A 17,738-nucleotide genomic window follows, 5' to 3' on the forward strand; every position below is an offset into this window, starting at 1 on the left:
TATTTTGTTGTAATATTAAGACAGGCATTTATTTCAAAGCATTCAAGGCACTTTGATTCCAACAGAAAATATTTCATAGTTATATCTTCAAAATTAATAATTGTAGCATTTGCTTCAAAATTTTGCTTGGTTTCATCAAACAGTAAAATATAAAATAATTAGAATGACATAGTTTGCAACCTTACATTTAAGGAAAAATAAAAATGTATATAAAAATAATTTTTCTCTCTAGTCTTTCTGTTAAAAGTAATTTTTCACTACTTTGAATTCTATCTAAACAAAAAAAACCAACTCGCAAGGTTTTAGACAATCAAAATTTTCAAATGATAAAAAATACACACATTTGAGCTTATCCGAAATGCATATATTGAGAATGGCAGGTTGAACATTCAAATAAATTTATCCGCACGTCACAATCAATCAAGTAGAGTTTATAAAAAGCCGATTGCCGGCTCGGCTGTAAGAAGTGGCTTGTCGGCCGCCCCGTCCACTCGCCGACCCCTGCAAACAAAAAGCAAGCCGCTTTTACTTTCCACGCCGGCAAATTAGCAGAATGACCAGAGGCCAGCGCCGACTGCCAACTTGTACTTAGTTACAACACGGTCTTTCTCTCTCTTATTTGAGCCGGAGCAACGCGGGCAATCTCTCTTTTTACTCGCCTCTCTCGTATAAACTCTTTGGACCATAAATAGGCGGCCATCATTCTCAGCCGGGTTCCACGTCGCTGCCCCCGCCGGTCACAGGTCATCTCTTGCGGGCGTGATAACCCCCTTTAATTGCACGCCCAGGGTCTTATCAGTGCCGAGCAGAAAAAGCTGCTCGGGAAAACAGTGTGGCCTGGTGACCACGGGAATACTAAATATAAAGTTTTATAAATAAATAATAAGATTCATGAGAAAGTTGATCAATTTAAAATGCATGCTTTTTTAGAAATAATTTTGCTTTAGAATTTAAATGTTTAGAACATTGTCATTAGTCATTATAATTAAAATAAAAACATGTTTAAATATCAAGTTTTTTGTCGTGTTAAAATTCAATAAAAAATGGTCACGTTTTGAGCAACATAAAAAAAATTATTAAACAAATTAAATTTTTTTTAATAGGATTGAACAAATTTTTTAATAAAAAAAGTTAAGAATAATTAAATAAATTTATTTAAAATCATTATTTTTTATTTCCATTTTATAAATAATGTTTTATTGATATATTTATAACCATCATTGCATTTAAAGTGTTTAGCTTTTTTAAAGTTTATTATAACTATTCATTATTTAAATAACTGTCATGATATTTTCCTAAGCTAAGACAAATGTATTATTAGGAATAGTATTAATCGACTTTGACGTGGTCCGACCATCAAGTCAGGAAAAAATTTACAGGTCAAGACAAATCCATACAAAACTATAATATTAATACAACGTGGACAGCAGAAGGCAAAACATAATAATGTAGATGACTGTTAATTATCAGGTTCAAATAGAATTTATAATGATGATTATTATTTTAAATATTGTTTAACATCACAAATTAGATTGATACGGTTGATGTAAAAAATACAAAAGCACACTCCATTAATTTTAAAAGTATAATAAGTATCTAACTGGGTTTTGCGGTCACAACTTGAAATTAATGTTTTAGAGATTAAAGGGTTAAGTTGAAAGCAAACAACCTTTATCTTCTCATCTCGAACAACAGCGACTGTTTTGGCTTCAAAATAATCTCCTGTTGCTCATTGTCAGTCCGAGCTGGAGGAACAAAGGTGTCTCTCTGTCTCTCTGTTGCGAATTAGGCGTCAACCGAAAACGAGCACCAACTCGTCGGTGCAACGGCTTAATTAATGAAACTTGACCTGACGAGGGCAGGACAGGAGAGAGCACGTACTAGTAATATTTCACGGACTGTTAGACAGCTGCGCGGATGGCGGATGTTTTGCATGCAGCTGAGGAGTTACGAGGAAACGAGAGTTGACGACGACGCTGCTTTGCATAAATAAATATTTTCTGTTGTCAGATCGCCGTCGCGAGAAATCCAATACGTCGCGTGATACAGGCCAGCATAGCTGCAGATCTTTAAGATGCAAATCTCGGCTCGCGCATGGAGCAGAAAAAACGTCACTCACCTTTAGAGAGAATCGAGGATTAGAATTATAGTTGATTTTTTTGGGTCAAATAATTAAATTTTTCGCCCACCGATTTGAGCTTCGAATTATTGGTTTATTAATTTAACACAAAATATTCTCACGCGTAGCGCACAAAAAATTTTGGCTGAATAAATTTAATAATAATACAAAATATACTAGCATAATTATTTATCTCTTTCACTATGAAACTTGTGGGAATAATTTGAATCAGGATAATTTTTTTCATAAATCAACAATGTATTGTTTTAAATCGCAGATCTTGATCCATGATTAATGGTGAAAGCCCAAATGCATGCATTTCGCAGCCTCCCTAAAATTGTAAAAAACCAGGAGAAGATCAAATTCAGCCGATTGAGCAAGCGGGTGTCATTTTTCCATTGCCTCTCCAACATGGAATTTCTTGAGAGTTCATGAAACCAAAATTAGCTGCTGATAAAATTTTATTTGAAATCAATTTAAAATTTAGTCCATAAATTAATTTTGGATTTTGGCAGATTTTGGGATGTTTTATAAAGAATTTTAAAAGGCATATTAACATTTTTTAAGTTATTTCCTCGCTAGTTTTATAGAGTAGTATTTTTAATAAATATTAGTTTTTGGGCAAAAAAGTCGGTTTGAAGTAGATTGAAGAGAATCTTGAATATTCAGAAAACTGTAATTCTTAACCCCGGTGAGGAAAAGGCGCCGACAGAGGGAACTGTATATTTGCATGTGTATCGGTGAAAATCGATCGGAATGCGCAGGAAGGCACGCGTAATTGGGAAAAATGAGCCGTTCTTGCAGAGTTGTTTCTCAAGCAGCTGAGCTGACCCTCGTGGCTGACCCTTTTGTCGTGCGGGGAATCGCGAAATAATACACAAAGGCATGATAAAGTGCGCTCATAAAGAGCGTTCTCTGCTCTCTCGCTGACTTGGCAAAAGCAAAAGAGTGCGCCTGTTATACCAACACACGGATGGACCCACTTTTGTGCTTTGGGAAACCTTCGAGACGCGGCACATATCCAGCCTAAATCTGCCGGCGGAATTCTATTGCCTCGGGCCAATGGAAAAATATTGTTTTCTGAAAGCAGGAAAATAAAGTGCGGCAGTAGAATTGCCTTTCGACTATGCAATATTGCGGTTTGAGGGAAAACTGAGAGTGATTTTATACGATCTTGACTTGAGGCTGGTTATTTGCAAAATAGAAATAAGAAGAATTAAATTTTCTTGGAAAAATATGAATAGGTCAGAACCATTTTATTTCTAATAGAAACCAGGTCAATAGAGGTAAAATAATAATTATAATGGGAACAACAAGAGGTCACGATTTAATAAATTTAATAAATAAAGTAATCTGCTATTTATAAGTACACATAATAAATTGCAGTGGGTATTGTAATGGGCTAAGATGGTTTAAAAGTGCACTTTTTATATTTACTTTGCTTGTGATATACATGCCAATATAATACATATCATATATCATTTTCAAAGACTGAAATCTTATTGTTAGAACTTAAAAGTATGAAAGTTATTGGCCAATCTTTTTTTTATTTTGATGCAATTGGCTACAAAAAAAATCCTACGTATGCACAATTGTATAATTTTCTCAATATGAAACTGCCAAAATAATTGATGAATTGATAAAGAAGCAAAAACTAATTATATTTATTTTAAAAATTATTTCTTTCGGAAATCAATTTCAAAAAATATTTCATAAACATGCTGATGGAACAGTACCGCTTTTTCATCACGTCGCTCATCTTTCCTTATATGTTCAGCATGCGAGTGCAGAAGCGCAGAATATAATAGAAGAGAGTGATGGGGCAGCTCCGGCCGGAATTTCCTAGATCGTGAATATTGATCGTGAGCAATAATCAGAGGCATTGTATGCTCGGATATTAAAAAAGGAGTATACGCCGCGGTCCTTACATTCATATATTCCAATCTGCTGCTGCACTATGGGATTGTCTGTTCCGTTATTGATCGCGCGAGCCGTGAGAAAGCTGCGGAGAACATTTAGGAATATATAAAATACACATAGAGCACCGCAGAGAGAAATCAAATCAGGCGACGACCTTTGCATAGCGCAACACTTGTTAGGTTTGGGGCTGCCCTCTGGCCAATCATGACTGCCGTCATTAAATTATAAAGTGGCGCTAATGATGCACCGACAACGTAATTAAAAGAAATTGACGAACTCAACTTTCGCAGAAATTTCTCCTTCTATAAAAGGAGTGGATTTTTTATTGTATATTTTTACAAGTGGAAAAAACTTATTAATTTGCTCCAAAACTTATTCAAAAGGAAGATTGAATCTGTGTCATTCTGATTTTTAAACCCTTTTTTTAACTATTTCGAACAAAAAGACTTAGATTTGAGGATTATTCTAGGAAATCTGTGAGATGTTTTATTTGAAGAGAATTTTGTTACTCTAATATTGTTAGATATTGTAAGTAGCAAAAAATTTAAAAAAATTTTCATATGTCTGACTGAGAAAACGTTATACATATGATTATATAAATAAATTTTCAATAGAATGCAGTGTCCGCTAAGAAATTGTAGATTAATATTAAAAAAAAAACACAAATATTAAATGCAACATGCTTTAACGTTAACAATAACTAGAAATTTAAAATAATATAACATAAATATATATTTTTTTTTTAGTTAAAATTGGTCTTTTTTTAAATTTCTATTATAATTATTATTAAAAATATTATATTGCTGAAAGTTATGGTTTCTTTTTACTACATTTGTATTACTTTTGTTCACTTTTGTTGTTTAAAATACATAGACATTTACAATTTTTATTTTTATTAATGTTTCATCGTTAACAATTTAGAGTAGCAATGCATATAAATGTAATACTTCAAATTCGGCTTGGTGCCCTGCAGTGCCCTGTACAATTGATTGGTTTCAGGTGTAATTAATACTTTTTCATAAAAATAGTAAGATTTTCTACTTTTCATTTTTCTGCAGTGGCATAATATTGGATCTGATTGGATCTATTCATTCATATATTATGTCAGAAAAATGATAGTTAACTGCACTTGAAAAAGTAAGGAAATCTATACATTCTATACCCGGAAAATTATTTTTGAATTTTTCCTTTATTGCCTTCAATTTATGCGTTGCAGGGGAAGGAAGCACTTATGTGTGTGGAAATTTCAATGATCTGGTTGTTGGCAAAAAGTCGGAGGGAGGGTCGCACGCAAAATATCACTTTTTGCGGATGCAAATTTATTTCCCTGCGGTCTCATCAGACCGAGTTTTACGTGCGCATATAAATTTGGGGGCAGAGACATTATTTTTCAGCTGCTCTAGGATGGTCGAGCCGAGCAGTGCAGCCCCGTCGTTTTTGCGCCACAGCAAAAAGGGTTGAGCGCATTTGCCTCTTTCGAGCCGACTCGGCGTGTGTGTGTTTATTTGTTTGCAGTTTTTTACGACGCACTTGACTCGCTCGCTCTCTCGGCTGCACAAGAAGAATAAAGCCCGTCTCATCTTTACGCTGATGGCAGTAAAAACAGAGCCGCCTACAAATCACAGCGTCGAACGCTGCATATAAAAAAATATGACAAGCCTTCCTTCCATTTTGCACTGCTTGAAAGCGGCTCTCTTCACTTTACAGCACCGCTCCAATTAGCATTCACGACTGCTTGCCTCGGCAAAATTGAATTTCCAACATTGAGGATACGCACTTATAAGCATTGCAGGAAAGCCTTTCTCGGAAAAGCCGAATGACACGCCAAACTAAATCTGATGTTTTAAGCAGAATTTTTCATAAAAACAAAAATTAATATATTTGAAATATGATCATCAATTTTTAATTCGCAATTTTTTTCTTAACATTTGTTGTAAATTCAAGATTTATTTAACAGATCAATTTAAAAAATTCTAAATTATTATCTGCTAGCCATGAGTTTTTTTTTAAAGTTTTGTCATTATTTAAGCCATTTTATTTTCATTATGAAACTGTTTGTATTGTGTTTGAAAATATAATACAATTTTTAGTTAAACATTTTAATCATTTTGATGGAAATATAAATGTTTAAATGGTGTTGCAATATTTGCATGACCATCAACTTTTTGAAATAATTGAGCTCGCTCATCTTGGAAAATAAAATTTTGTTCAAATCTTTTTTCTTTACTGGAGTTTCAAATGGATCCAAAATAAAATCTGTCTTTCTGTAAGATGAAAAGCAACAAACTGTATATTTATGTTATTTGTTTTTGCAAGAAGAGTGCCATAAAAACAGTCGATTGAAGGTAAAACTAGACAAAGTATCCTATTGCCCTGCGCTTTCCAAAAAAGGTTATACGTGATGGCCTTTATTGGCAACACTCTAAAAACACGAGACGACCCATTGACGATAAAAGTATCAGCAGTTCAACGAGTGCAGCTTTTAATCTGCGCCCGGGATCATCTGCGAACAAGATAACAAGGGCCAATAACTTTTAATTGCGGCTATTTGTTTATTTGAGAGGACATGACAAAAAGGGCCGCTCGGCACAGAGAGAGATACCATCGCGCGCACTCGCCTTGCGGTCGTGATTGTCTCTCTGCAAGAGAGAGTTCAGCTAACTTTGTTTGCGGTGGATGCAAAATAAGCAGATTCGGCTTTGTTTCCAGCGGAACCAAGCAAATTAATTCTAAGTATGAACGCCAAAGCACACAAAATTAAGCAAACCTGAGAGGTTTTGCTGAATCAAAACACAAATGAAATTTAATGAAATTGGAGAGTCGCCGTTAATGATCAGATATTTAAACATCATAAATTAATAAAATAAGAATGATACAATAATGGAGGTAAACGTACTCTTTTTATGCGGTATACAAATCTGAAAAAAGTTTTTTTTTCATTTCTCATGTTATCACATTTTGAATTTTTTTCTTATTTTTATTTATTATTTTTTTAAACTATTTTTACTACATATAGATTTAAATTTAAATGTCTGGAGGGGTTTGCTTCCAAATCAGTTGTCTTTTAAGACTAATTTAATGTAATCATAAATTTGGTTTTGGGCAAATGACAATTAGTGTCTTTTGAAATGGATAATTTTTGTACAAATGCATCACGAAATATATCTTCTGAAGTCTTTTTCTGATGATATTTTAATTTCCAAATTGAACTTCCGATGAAAATGGAAATTCGTGAAAAATTTCATAAACCTTTTTATAGGTTTAAAGAAGAATAATACTCTGGATTTCCCATAAAAATGCTCATTAACAAATTTTGCTCCACAATAAAATAGAAAATCGGGGTTACTAGGGGGCATAGAGAAAAAGTTCCATTGGCCTATTCGCCTACTTGCGTACACTCTTGCTTTTTTAATGCACAACAAGCTGGCTGGAGCCGGCGACCTGTTCCTCCTCTTAATCTGCATGCCAAGATGCAGTCATACATACTAATTCGCCAACAGCAGGAAAGGGTGTACTCGGTAGCTTCGGGAGAGAGACCCGATGTATTTCCGCCTTGAAAATAAAAAGGAAGCCTTGAACTGATGCTGAGCCTCAGCTTTAATAATATCTTTTATATTTTTAATATGTATTTATTAGTTTTATTGTAAATACTAAAGTTTAAATAATTTTTGCATTTTTAAATATTACATTTGTTATCATACAATTATATTATTTTTTAGTTAATTTTTTCACTTTAAATTTTTCCTAATACGAAGCATCTTTGAATTATTTATTGTATGTTTCATTGTTGTTAATAAATCAATTATATTTGGTGCATCATTAAATTTTATAAATACAAAGGAGATAATCAGTACTTTTAATACTTATTGAAATATATATCTCTGCATTTTTTTGGCCGTAATTTTGAAAATTTTTGCGATGAGCGACGAATAATTTGAAATTTTAATGTTTTTGTTAAGTTAAATAAATGAAACAAGCTTGATGCCTGATGGTAAACTTTTTATAAAAGTAAGGACCTCCCAATAAGAGATGAGATTGCATTTGTATGCAAAATAAATATTATTTATTTGTCTTATTTTTAAATATTTCTAATATTATACTGATGTAATAGTAATAGTATTTAAAGCCATTATATAATCTGTTGGAAAGCAGCATTTTTGGGCAAAAATGCACCTTGTTGAACAACCTGAACTATCAAGAATTTTGGTTGAAATAATTCTTTAACCCAGCAATAATTGGTTCAAATACAAATTGCTTTTCTCTGCCTCTTAAAACTTAAAATTAACAGTAAAAATATTAACTCTCCATTTCCTCATATCATAATACATTTTATCAAAACAGGAAATTTCAAACTTTGCTGACCTGAGTGCATCAAAGTTCGGTTTTCAACTGAGCGCATTTCGCTGTCAAAAGAAAGTGATAAATGCTGCGGGTGCGGAATAAAATCCCGATGAAATCGTGAATTGTGCATGAGAAGCGAATCAAGGGCGTGAATTATTGCCGACGTGCGTCCGGCAGTGCAGGTAAATTTCGCTCTCCTTTCCCTTTTCCCATTTTACGCGCGCCCGCCGAGTGCATATGTCGCGCGGGGGTGAGTTATGGCGTTTGGATGTTTAGATAACCCAGTTCGAATCTCCTGCACCAATTTAATTTATTGCGCCGCACGCTACGCACTCGGCTACTTTATACACACACGTACGTTTGCTGCAGACTTTGCTCTCGCGTTTTCGTTGTAATCTCACATCAAACTTGTAATGTATGCGCGAGCTATGCTTTTGCCATGGAGGGCGAAATGTTTAATTTGATATAATTTATATCTGGAACCGCACCGTGCAAACACCAGTTTTATCAAACGCACGCAAAATGAGTAATTGGCGCGCTAGTGGGAGCAAGAGAGGAGCAAACAAGGAAATGTCATGTGTGCAGCTGCACCCCCAATTAGAATTTCTATTATTCTCGCTGCGCTCCCTTATGTGCACTTTGCTGGTTGCATTACAACGTCGGGTGGTTATAATTGTGCATAATTTTGTAATAAAAGCTGCACATGCAACCCTTTTGTGCAATGCAGCTTGCCGTGTATATTGACTCTCCCTATTTATATATAAATCTCAGCCGACTTGAAAGGGCTGAGGATGCGAATTAATTGAAAAAAAGAGAGCTCGAAGTGCAGAGTACTTTTGCAGAAAGAGGGCTTATCAAGAACGACAGATCGTCCTCTCGGAATGAGAGATTGCATTGCTGCCAGACCAGAGGCAATTAAAGCAATCTCAGCAGCTCTTAATGATATTGAAATACTTTGCCGAGCCAATTGAAAATGAAGGAATTATTAAACTTTGATCTTTGATTGGTAATTATCTGTCTGAGCTGGTCTAAAAAGTCTTGTGAGAGTACAGAAATAATGTTTATTTTTTATTTCATTAAACTACAGTTCACTTTTTTATTTTTCTATTTTTGATAATTACTCATTTTTTTAAAATGCTTTTTAAAACTCGTTTTTAAAATTTGAAATATATGAAGCGTCCTAGACGCTGAATTTTGGTAGAGAATGCCCATGACAATATATCAATTTGTTTTGACACTTAATTGTGTTTTATTAATTTATAATAATCAAATTGAATCAAATTATAATGCAGTTATGATGAATTTTCTCAAATAATCGTCCAAAATCTAGATGGAATCGGTACAAATTAGTCATAAAAATGAATTTATCGAAGTAAGGCTGCAGCCGCGGATCCTCTGATTTTGCATTAAATTTGTTAAATTCTCCTTTTCCGAAGCTCTTAGTGTTAGTATCTCTAGATGTAAATTCAATACTACTTAGACAAACCAATAAAAATGGCAAAAAAGAATCAAAACAGATAATATGATTGCTAATTATCGCCTGAATCCTCCTGGGAGTATGATATGATTGTAAATATTTGACTTTTACATATCTTTTTCATGCATAATTCAATTGTTAAAATAATGAATTAGAAATCTATGAAGCTTTATTTTTATTGCACATTCAACGCAACGTTAAAGATTAATCGCTGTGTCTAAATTTATTATTTTATTATTGCTTGCATGAAAAAAAATTAATTAACACAGTTGACACGACAAATGAAAATAAAAAATGTTTACTATTTTGTGAAAATTTGAAAAAATGTAAAATAAATTTAAATATAATAAAATTGTAGAATGAGTTATTTAAAATTTAATTAATCTAAAATTGAAAAAAATTATGTGTTTAACATAGTTTTTAATCTCTATAATTTACTTAAATAAATCACATCTCCACTCTAGTTCTATATAAATATCACTTTTACTACAACAAACACAGCCCAGCTGAAAAACAATGGAAAAACCACCCGTGCGTGAGGCAAAACGTAAATAATTTTTATTCCAACTTATGATTCCGACGGCGAGGGCGCCGGATAACACGGACGGACGGACCGAATATTATAAAAAATGAGAAACAGTCAAACATCCCAGCTCTCGGTTCAGGCTGCTGCGAGAGCCTTGCTTTTTTATAACAACAATTTTCCCCTCACCTGGCGCGAGATAAGCGGCGAAAGGGAGAGGGAGGTGGAGGGGAGTTGCTGCGCGGCCCGTCGAGTCGCGGCTCTTCCTTCACACAGTGTGCAAGTCGTTCGTCGAGTTCGCATCTCTGTTGTTGAAACCGCAGCGGGAAAGCTTTGGCGGAAAAGCGGCCCGAGGATTACTCCGGCTTTTCCGCGGCTCCATCGCGTAGGCCGTGTGCCGTGTTTCGCGCGCGAGGATAGTTTTCGGTGCCCGTTCATGAGGTACAGTGGTCAGGTTGTGGTTTGTAAGTGCGAGCAGGGCCGAGAGTGCGAGCACTGCTCCATCATAGCGTCGCCCTCCAGAGGTGGCAACACCTCCGGCACTTCCAAGAAGATCGGCGGATTCCTCAAGTTCGCCAGCATGCGCCGGATAAGTGGTGAGTTTCTATACAAAAAATTAATAATAATTGTTCCCAAATCTGAACTGAAGTCGGAACGGGGAATTTAAACGAGCGGGTTAAAAAGATTCTCGCGTTGGGGTAGGTTTCGGGGGGTGGGAAAGTTGTAGGGTGGGAATTGAATTTGAATATGTATTTATTGCAACAGTTCACTATAGAGAGAAAAGACCAATACAAAGACTGAGGAATTCACGCCTGAGTGACATTTTTTTCCTCCATTTATAGAAGATCGTGCACAGCCAAGCCATTTTTCGAAAGCATTGTTGTTTTTTTTATGGCTGAGAAACCTGCAAAATTTATAATGGAATAGTTTTATAAATGGAATCTTCAATTGAAAACTGCTCACGTCATTGAACTTGATAACTTGAAAGTGGAAAATTAAAATGTCTTCGGGAATAAAATACTTGAAAAATGCGAAATTCGTTAATTTTTTTATTTTCTTTTGGAGAATTTTTAATTTTGGAGAATTGGTTTTTAATTGTCTCGATTGAGAGCTGGTGGAAAATTATTCAAACATTTTCCTCCCATTTTCTATTTGCAAAGTGATATTTTTATTATTTACTAACTAAATTTTGTGCAACAATTTCAAATTCAAAAGTACAACAAAGGTATTATTTTGTGATTATTTATTCATCACGTGTTTGCATTGAAATTTTCATCATAATTGCTGCTAAGTAATACAGAGTGTCCAATTTGCACAAAATATTAGTTAGCGCTTATCAAACAAAACACACCCCGGCCGAGGGCACGCCTCTCTTTTAATTACCCGCCGCGTGTGCTGCGTTTTGTTGTTGGTCAGGTCAGTAATTAAATTTCGCGAGACACACCCTTAGTGTTTAATTGTGCGCGATGCATGGCCACCTGCATGGGTTTGTTTGTTTGCGAAAAGAGCAGCGTCCGAGGGTCAAAGCAGATGATCGCGCTCGTCGACAGTCAAGGGTGAATTATTTATCAAAAAGATACATCCGACTGACGCAACCGTTCTGAATGGCCAAACATTAATTCCGAGCCAGGGAAATTATTTCCGACGAAAAGTATATAATATAAGGGCAGCTGCTGACTAGAGAAAAAGTTTGACACGTGGGGGCTGAAGCAAGCTGAAATGGAAACACCTGTGATTTATTCCAATTTCCTTTATGACTTCCTGCCATTTTCAAAAATTATTTCTTCTCTGTGATATTTCATAATTTATTTAAATTCACTAAAAGTATTGGATATCAGAGGCATGTCACCTTTTGTAAAATATCTCTTGATGAATTGCCAGTATCTTTTCTGTCAGTATAGTATTAAAAATTTTATCTAGTTTTTTATTTTTAAGAATAATTTTTAAAAATCACCAAAATTTTAAGCAATAAAAATTATTTATAAATATATAAATAATTTATTTAGTAAATAATATAAACATTAAATTTTGTTAAATTAACCAAGAATGAAAATAACAAAGTTTTATTTTTATTTATGTTAAATAAACTAAAAAAGCTATTCTAAAATTACTTACATAATAAATGTATTACTTTAGCAAAAAATTGACGAGACTGACAAAAAAAATTCATTTGCCTCTCTCGCGTCCCTGGCGCTGCCAGAGCGCATAGGCTGCACATTTTGTGACGTCCTCATTAGCATCAGGTAGCGTGCCTGCTTTGTTGACTGAAAAAATTCTCAAGTCGGACAGCGTCGATTTTATCACGTAAATGCAACAGAGTATTTGAGTGAGAGGATGTAGTGTTTGTTGCCTATTCACGAAATGGAAGGCCTAGAGATGCGGGTTGCCGAGGGCTGTTGTTGTTGCTGCTCACGGCATTGAGGGCGGCGCACCTGGATTAACAATGGACCGCTCGTTCTGTAAAAAAGAACCCCAGAGTGCACTCGGTCCCGACCCATCGCCAACTAGAACAAATTTTATACTGTTCAAATGAAGTGGCAACACCGAGCGAGAGCAGACTCGGGAGAGACTTGCCAACCCAGATGAATATACGCACAGAAATGTGAAGAAAAGCTGGCTGGTGACCGCAAACACATTTCCTCGAGGGAAAAAATTAAAATAATTAAAAGATGATATTTAAATAATTGTTCGTTAAATAATTTTTAAGCTTTTTTTTATTATTTTTCTAAGCCGTCGTAAAAAAATTGAGTTTTTATGAACAGCAAAATAAATTATTTGAGATCAAGAATAATCTTTCTAACTTGAAACGATAACCAACTAAATGAAGTAGATTAATACCGTGTAATTATTCATTATTCTACAAAATAAAATTAATTTTTAGCAATATTAGGACAAATTTAAGTTTTCAGCTCAGTTCAAATCCAAATTAAAGTATTGTGATTGAACAGAGCAAAATTCTAAAGGAAAAATCACTGCTGGATGTTAATTTTGGCACAAAATCAAATCAGTTTCACGTGATTTAAATGATATTTATCTGCATAACAGATGTGTGCGTCTCTCGGATTCCTTTCGCGAAATCGATGACCCTCGCCGGAGGAATTCTGTTTCGCGCAGACATTGTATAATCACATTCTCTGTTTGTCGGTCCAGAGCGAATTCCGCCGCGCAACGAAACAATCATCTCTCTTTCTCTTTGTCGGGCTGCACAATCAATGAGGAATTTCCCGAGTGCGACTGAGCGCATTTATTTTCGCAAAGTCCATTAGTCATTTCAGCAAGGTCGCGTGTTTGCCGCCGAAGAGAGAGAAAAAGAGCTGAATTGCGCGAAAACTTTTAGTTTGAAACTGAAAGTCTAAAAAGTGAGAGAGACGGATTCGAAGGAGAGAATGACGGGAAAGTTTCTGGTCGGAGATAAAAGGAGAGGAAAACCAGCTTGGCGACATTTTCCTCCTCGGACACAAACGGAGAGGAAGGAAATTCAAATCATATGCACCACTTATTCTTAAATATTTTCCTCAACAAGAGGTTTGGATTTAAGTTTGAGAGGAATTCCTGCTAAAGTTTTACCCAATTCGACGGAATTTTGAATTTGCTGAATTCTCTTTATGATTTTCGTCATTGGTTAAGAAAATTGTTTTTAACATTCTAAATAAAAATAATATCAGAAAATAGATTCCTCTAATTACTTCAACTCTTGTTTTATAAAAGTGAAAAAAAATTAGCATTCTTTTCATTTAACCTTTTCAAGAGAAAACAAAATTTAATTTGTAAAAAAATAATTTTTCACTTTTAATTTACAAAAAAGTTAATAATTATCCTATACTTTGAAGGCTTAATTATTTTATTTTATTTTCGTTGATTAATTATTCTTTTGCTTCCTTTATTCAACTTCCCTTTCTCAAATAAGACACATTTAATGATCAACCCTTTCGCTACAGGGGATGATTAAAAGTACTTACTTGGTTATAAAGAATCGATTGTTGCCGCAAAGCAAATACAACGTTGGATCGCACGCATAATGAACCTCCACTGGTAACACACCCGCCGAATCGATTGCTCACCCTCTCATAATTAATTACAAAGCGCCCCCGGTCGGCCTCGCGGTCAACAGCCCAGGGAGAACTTTCGTAATTGCTTTCTTCTCCGTATCAACCCCCGATATATTTTCTATTTTGACCTTCTCCAGAGAGACTCATTTGCGGGGGGCGAAGAACCGAAATCTCCTAATACATATAGTGTGTGTGAAAATTGCACTCTCGGAAATGGAAGAGGCCGCAGAATGAGTGAACGCCTTATTCAAATTGAACGATTGCATTTTTAGATCGCTTGCACGCAATGTTATACAAAGTGAGAATATGACAGGAAATACGGTACATTAATCTAAACCGAAGTCGTCGGCACCGCTCCTCTCTTGTTCTATGCTTTGCACACGCATTAAAACAATTTATCAATCATTACGCGGCTAAAAGGTCGCGACGGCGTCCCCTTCAAAGCGATACGTTGACTTTTTTTATTCGCACGTTCTCGCGTTTGAAATAATTGCTCCGCTGTCTATTACCGCCTTTAATGTATAGAGTGCTCTGGTGATATTTAATTGTGCTTAATTAAAGGCGCAGAAACACCAATTAGCTATGGGAGTGAGTTTATGAGTATAACATAATTACAGCTAATAATAATTTTTAATTTTATTTAAAAGCTGTACTAAAAATATTATTTTATTTGTATTTTATTAATTATTTAATGCTATTTTATTAAATTTTTGTGAGATTTTAAATTTTTATTTGATTGCTTAAATTGAGAATCTATTTTGCGTGATAAATTGTTGATTTTTTTTTTATAATACGTTATTACATTATTTTGATTTTTATAACACCACCTTACTCTTACTGGTAAATGGAAGTGCATTCTTAAAGGAAATAAGCCAGATGGAGTTGAATTGGTCGAAATTTGTATCAAGCTGTCTTTTTTTGGCAATAGATAAAATAGTTATTGATATAAATAGGATGATTAATATTAAAACTATCACGATTCATATGCTTTAATGTTCATTTAATTACGTTAAACTTTTTATATCCTGCTAATGTTGTAATTTAATTGGCTCTTTAAGTGCAGCTCTGATTGCGCATGAAAATTATTTATGTGCGTGTTCACCGTGTGCATTATCACGCAGCAAACATGATTTCCATGTTTATATCTGTCACTGCGATAAAGATCAAAAAGCCGCGGTAAACGGTTTTTTTTCACTCTTTGTAGACCGACGAGAGACTGTTTTTACTCCGCATAAAGATAATTATATTTTCTTGCTGGGTAAAAAGCATCATACTTAAACTTTAGAAGTAATCCGTGTATAAAGAAAGATAAGCGTGATAAATTATATCTCGCACTAGAGCCGACAGCCGCCGATGGAGTGTTTTGTTTTTCTTGATATCGGCCGAAGCGAGTCATGCAATTGGACGCTGAAATTTCGCCCTCTTGTTGATTCTGCACCGCAGAGAGGATCTTTCTGCTGCCTGTCGACCTTCGTTCAACACAAATAATATATAGGTTTGTTCTTCTAACGCGGGTTTTGCGGAAAAGAAATCGAGTTTGCGGGCGAAATTGAGTATGTGTGGGAAATTGAGTTTTCCTTTTCCACGCCACGGACGAGAGCGAAAGGAAATTTATTTCACTTCACGCCAAAGCCGAGTGAGCTTATAAAAAGTGTTTCACCACCTCTTTTTAAGGTCCACTTTAGAGATGTAACTTTTGTTCTTTAATGTAAAAGAAAATAAAATATTATAACTGATCAATCGCGACCGAAAAAGGTTTAGCGTCAAAAATCTTATTGATAAATTTTTGTTTCTAATTTGACCAAATAAGCAATCAATTTAATTATTCAAAACATTTTGACCAATTCTTCTCTGAAAGTTTGAATGGTTTGTAGGTAAAATTATTCTTTTTAATTCAATAATTAAACTCGTTAAACAAACTTTTACCTGTACAATCTCCAAATAAGAACTTATGTTTGAGTGGGACTAATAAATTTATTATTCAGCACCAACTGCATAATTATATTATAGGATATGTTCGGTTAATATTGCATAGGGCGTTACCTTAATTAAACATGCATAATCTAAACCTATGGGCTTTTGCGGCCTTGAATTGCGAATGAGGGACCGATTTAGAATATTAGTCGGACGTGTCTGTTCAATCTGCGGGGAGGCGAACAACATACGCTACTTGATGTCGAAATGCATTCAGAATGTGCAGCACGGTGTCTAATTAACACACACACAGGGCCTCCCTTGCCCTCTCACCAAGTCACTTACCGCGTCTCGCAACCAGCACCGCCCGCCGGCCCCGCGCGCCATGTTGGAAGCAAGAAAAGTCAAAAGTCTCGCGCACACAATGAATGCACAGCATTCATTGAGTCGGCAGAAAGCGGGCTCAAGTGGCACTACTTCATTTGTTCTGCCTGCAGAATCCAGCCAGCCTGCCGGTCTTCTTACAATAAAAGGGAATAAATTATCATTGTTCGCGCCAAGTGAGACGTACAGACCCCGGCAAAAATAAAAAAAAATGCTCTACCTGGAGAAAAATTAAATTCCAGAAGTGAAAAAATATTCATTTTAAGAAATATAGAAAGGTTGGCAGCTTTGGTTGCTTTAACCCTCTTGAATTTTGCTGTTTCTGTAAATATGACAGAATAATTATTTTTAATAAATTGATGAAATTCCCTCCGATTATAATATTTTTATAAATTTTGCTAACTTATGGAAAACTGTGAGGATCTGCGACTTTCTCATCATGGTAATGGCGTCTGGCTCGCGTTTTCTCGGGCCAATTTTGAACTATGCAATTTTGTGCTGATAGCGTTGGGAGTCGGTGCTGGAAATTAGGGCCGGGCCGCGCGCTAAGTGGGTGCGAGGGCCAAGTTGGCGCGCGGGGAAATTGATGGCAAGGTTGCATGTTGCTGTACTTAACGAGCGAGTGTGTTTGCGAGCGAGAGGGTGAAGACAAAAGGTACATTATTTTTTTTCCTTGCTTGGCTCTTGCGTTGCCGCGTACCCTCTTGAAAAAGAAAGAACGGAGTGAAGTCATGAGAGAGCGAGCGAGGTGAAGCACCACCACTGAAAAGAATCTCGCGGCAGAGAGAGGGACGGAAAAAGTTATTGCGTAATTACACACAGATGTGTTTGACAATCTCACTGCTCGCAGTATATGTTTTACTGCCGCCATCTCGATTTTATATTTGGCAAAATTCGCTGCCTTTGTGAAAATATCACGTAGGGGAAAGAAAGAATGGAATAAAACCTTGATGAGAAAATCAATGACAAAAATGTTTTTGGAAAAGTGAATTTCTGTATGAAAACGAAAAT

The 17,738-nt window shown here is 35.3% G+C and overlaps 1 protein-coding gene across 4 annotated transcripts in view; it reads left to right on the top strand.

Moving 5' to 3' along the window:
• LOC132193311 (caskin-2) overlaps positions 1-17,738 on the top strand; it is a 158,160-nt gene that overhangs the window by 11,298 nt on the left and 129,124 nt on the right. For 2 of the 4 annotated variants that reach the window (XM_059613904.1, XM_059613905.1), the window contains exon 1: positions 10,642-10,976. The exons of 1 other annotated variant lie outside the window; for it this stretch is intronic. In XM_059613904.1, coding sequence (XP_059469887.1) covers positions 10,817-10,976 — 160 coding nt within the window. In that variant the 5' untranslated portion in view covers positions 10,642-10,816. Of the gene's footprint in view, positions 1-10,641; positions 10,977-15,905; positions 15,925-17,738 lie in introns of those variants that run through there. One more of the 4 variants, XM_059613910.1, reaches the window with a different exon arrangement.

Source organism: Neocloeon triangulifer, unplaced genomic scaffold (genome assembly GCF_031216515.1).
Source record: "Neocloeon triangulifer isolate White Clay Creek 2 clone unplaced genomic scaffold, ASM3121651v1 ptg000004l, whole genome shotgun sequence".
In the NCBI taxonomy this organism is placed as follows: domain Eukaryota; kingdom Metazoa; phylum Arthropoda; class Insecta; order Ephemeroptera; family Baetidae; genus Neocloeon; species Neocloeon triangulifer.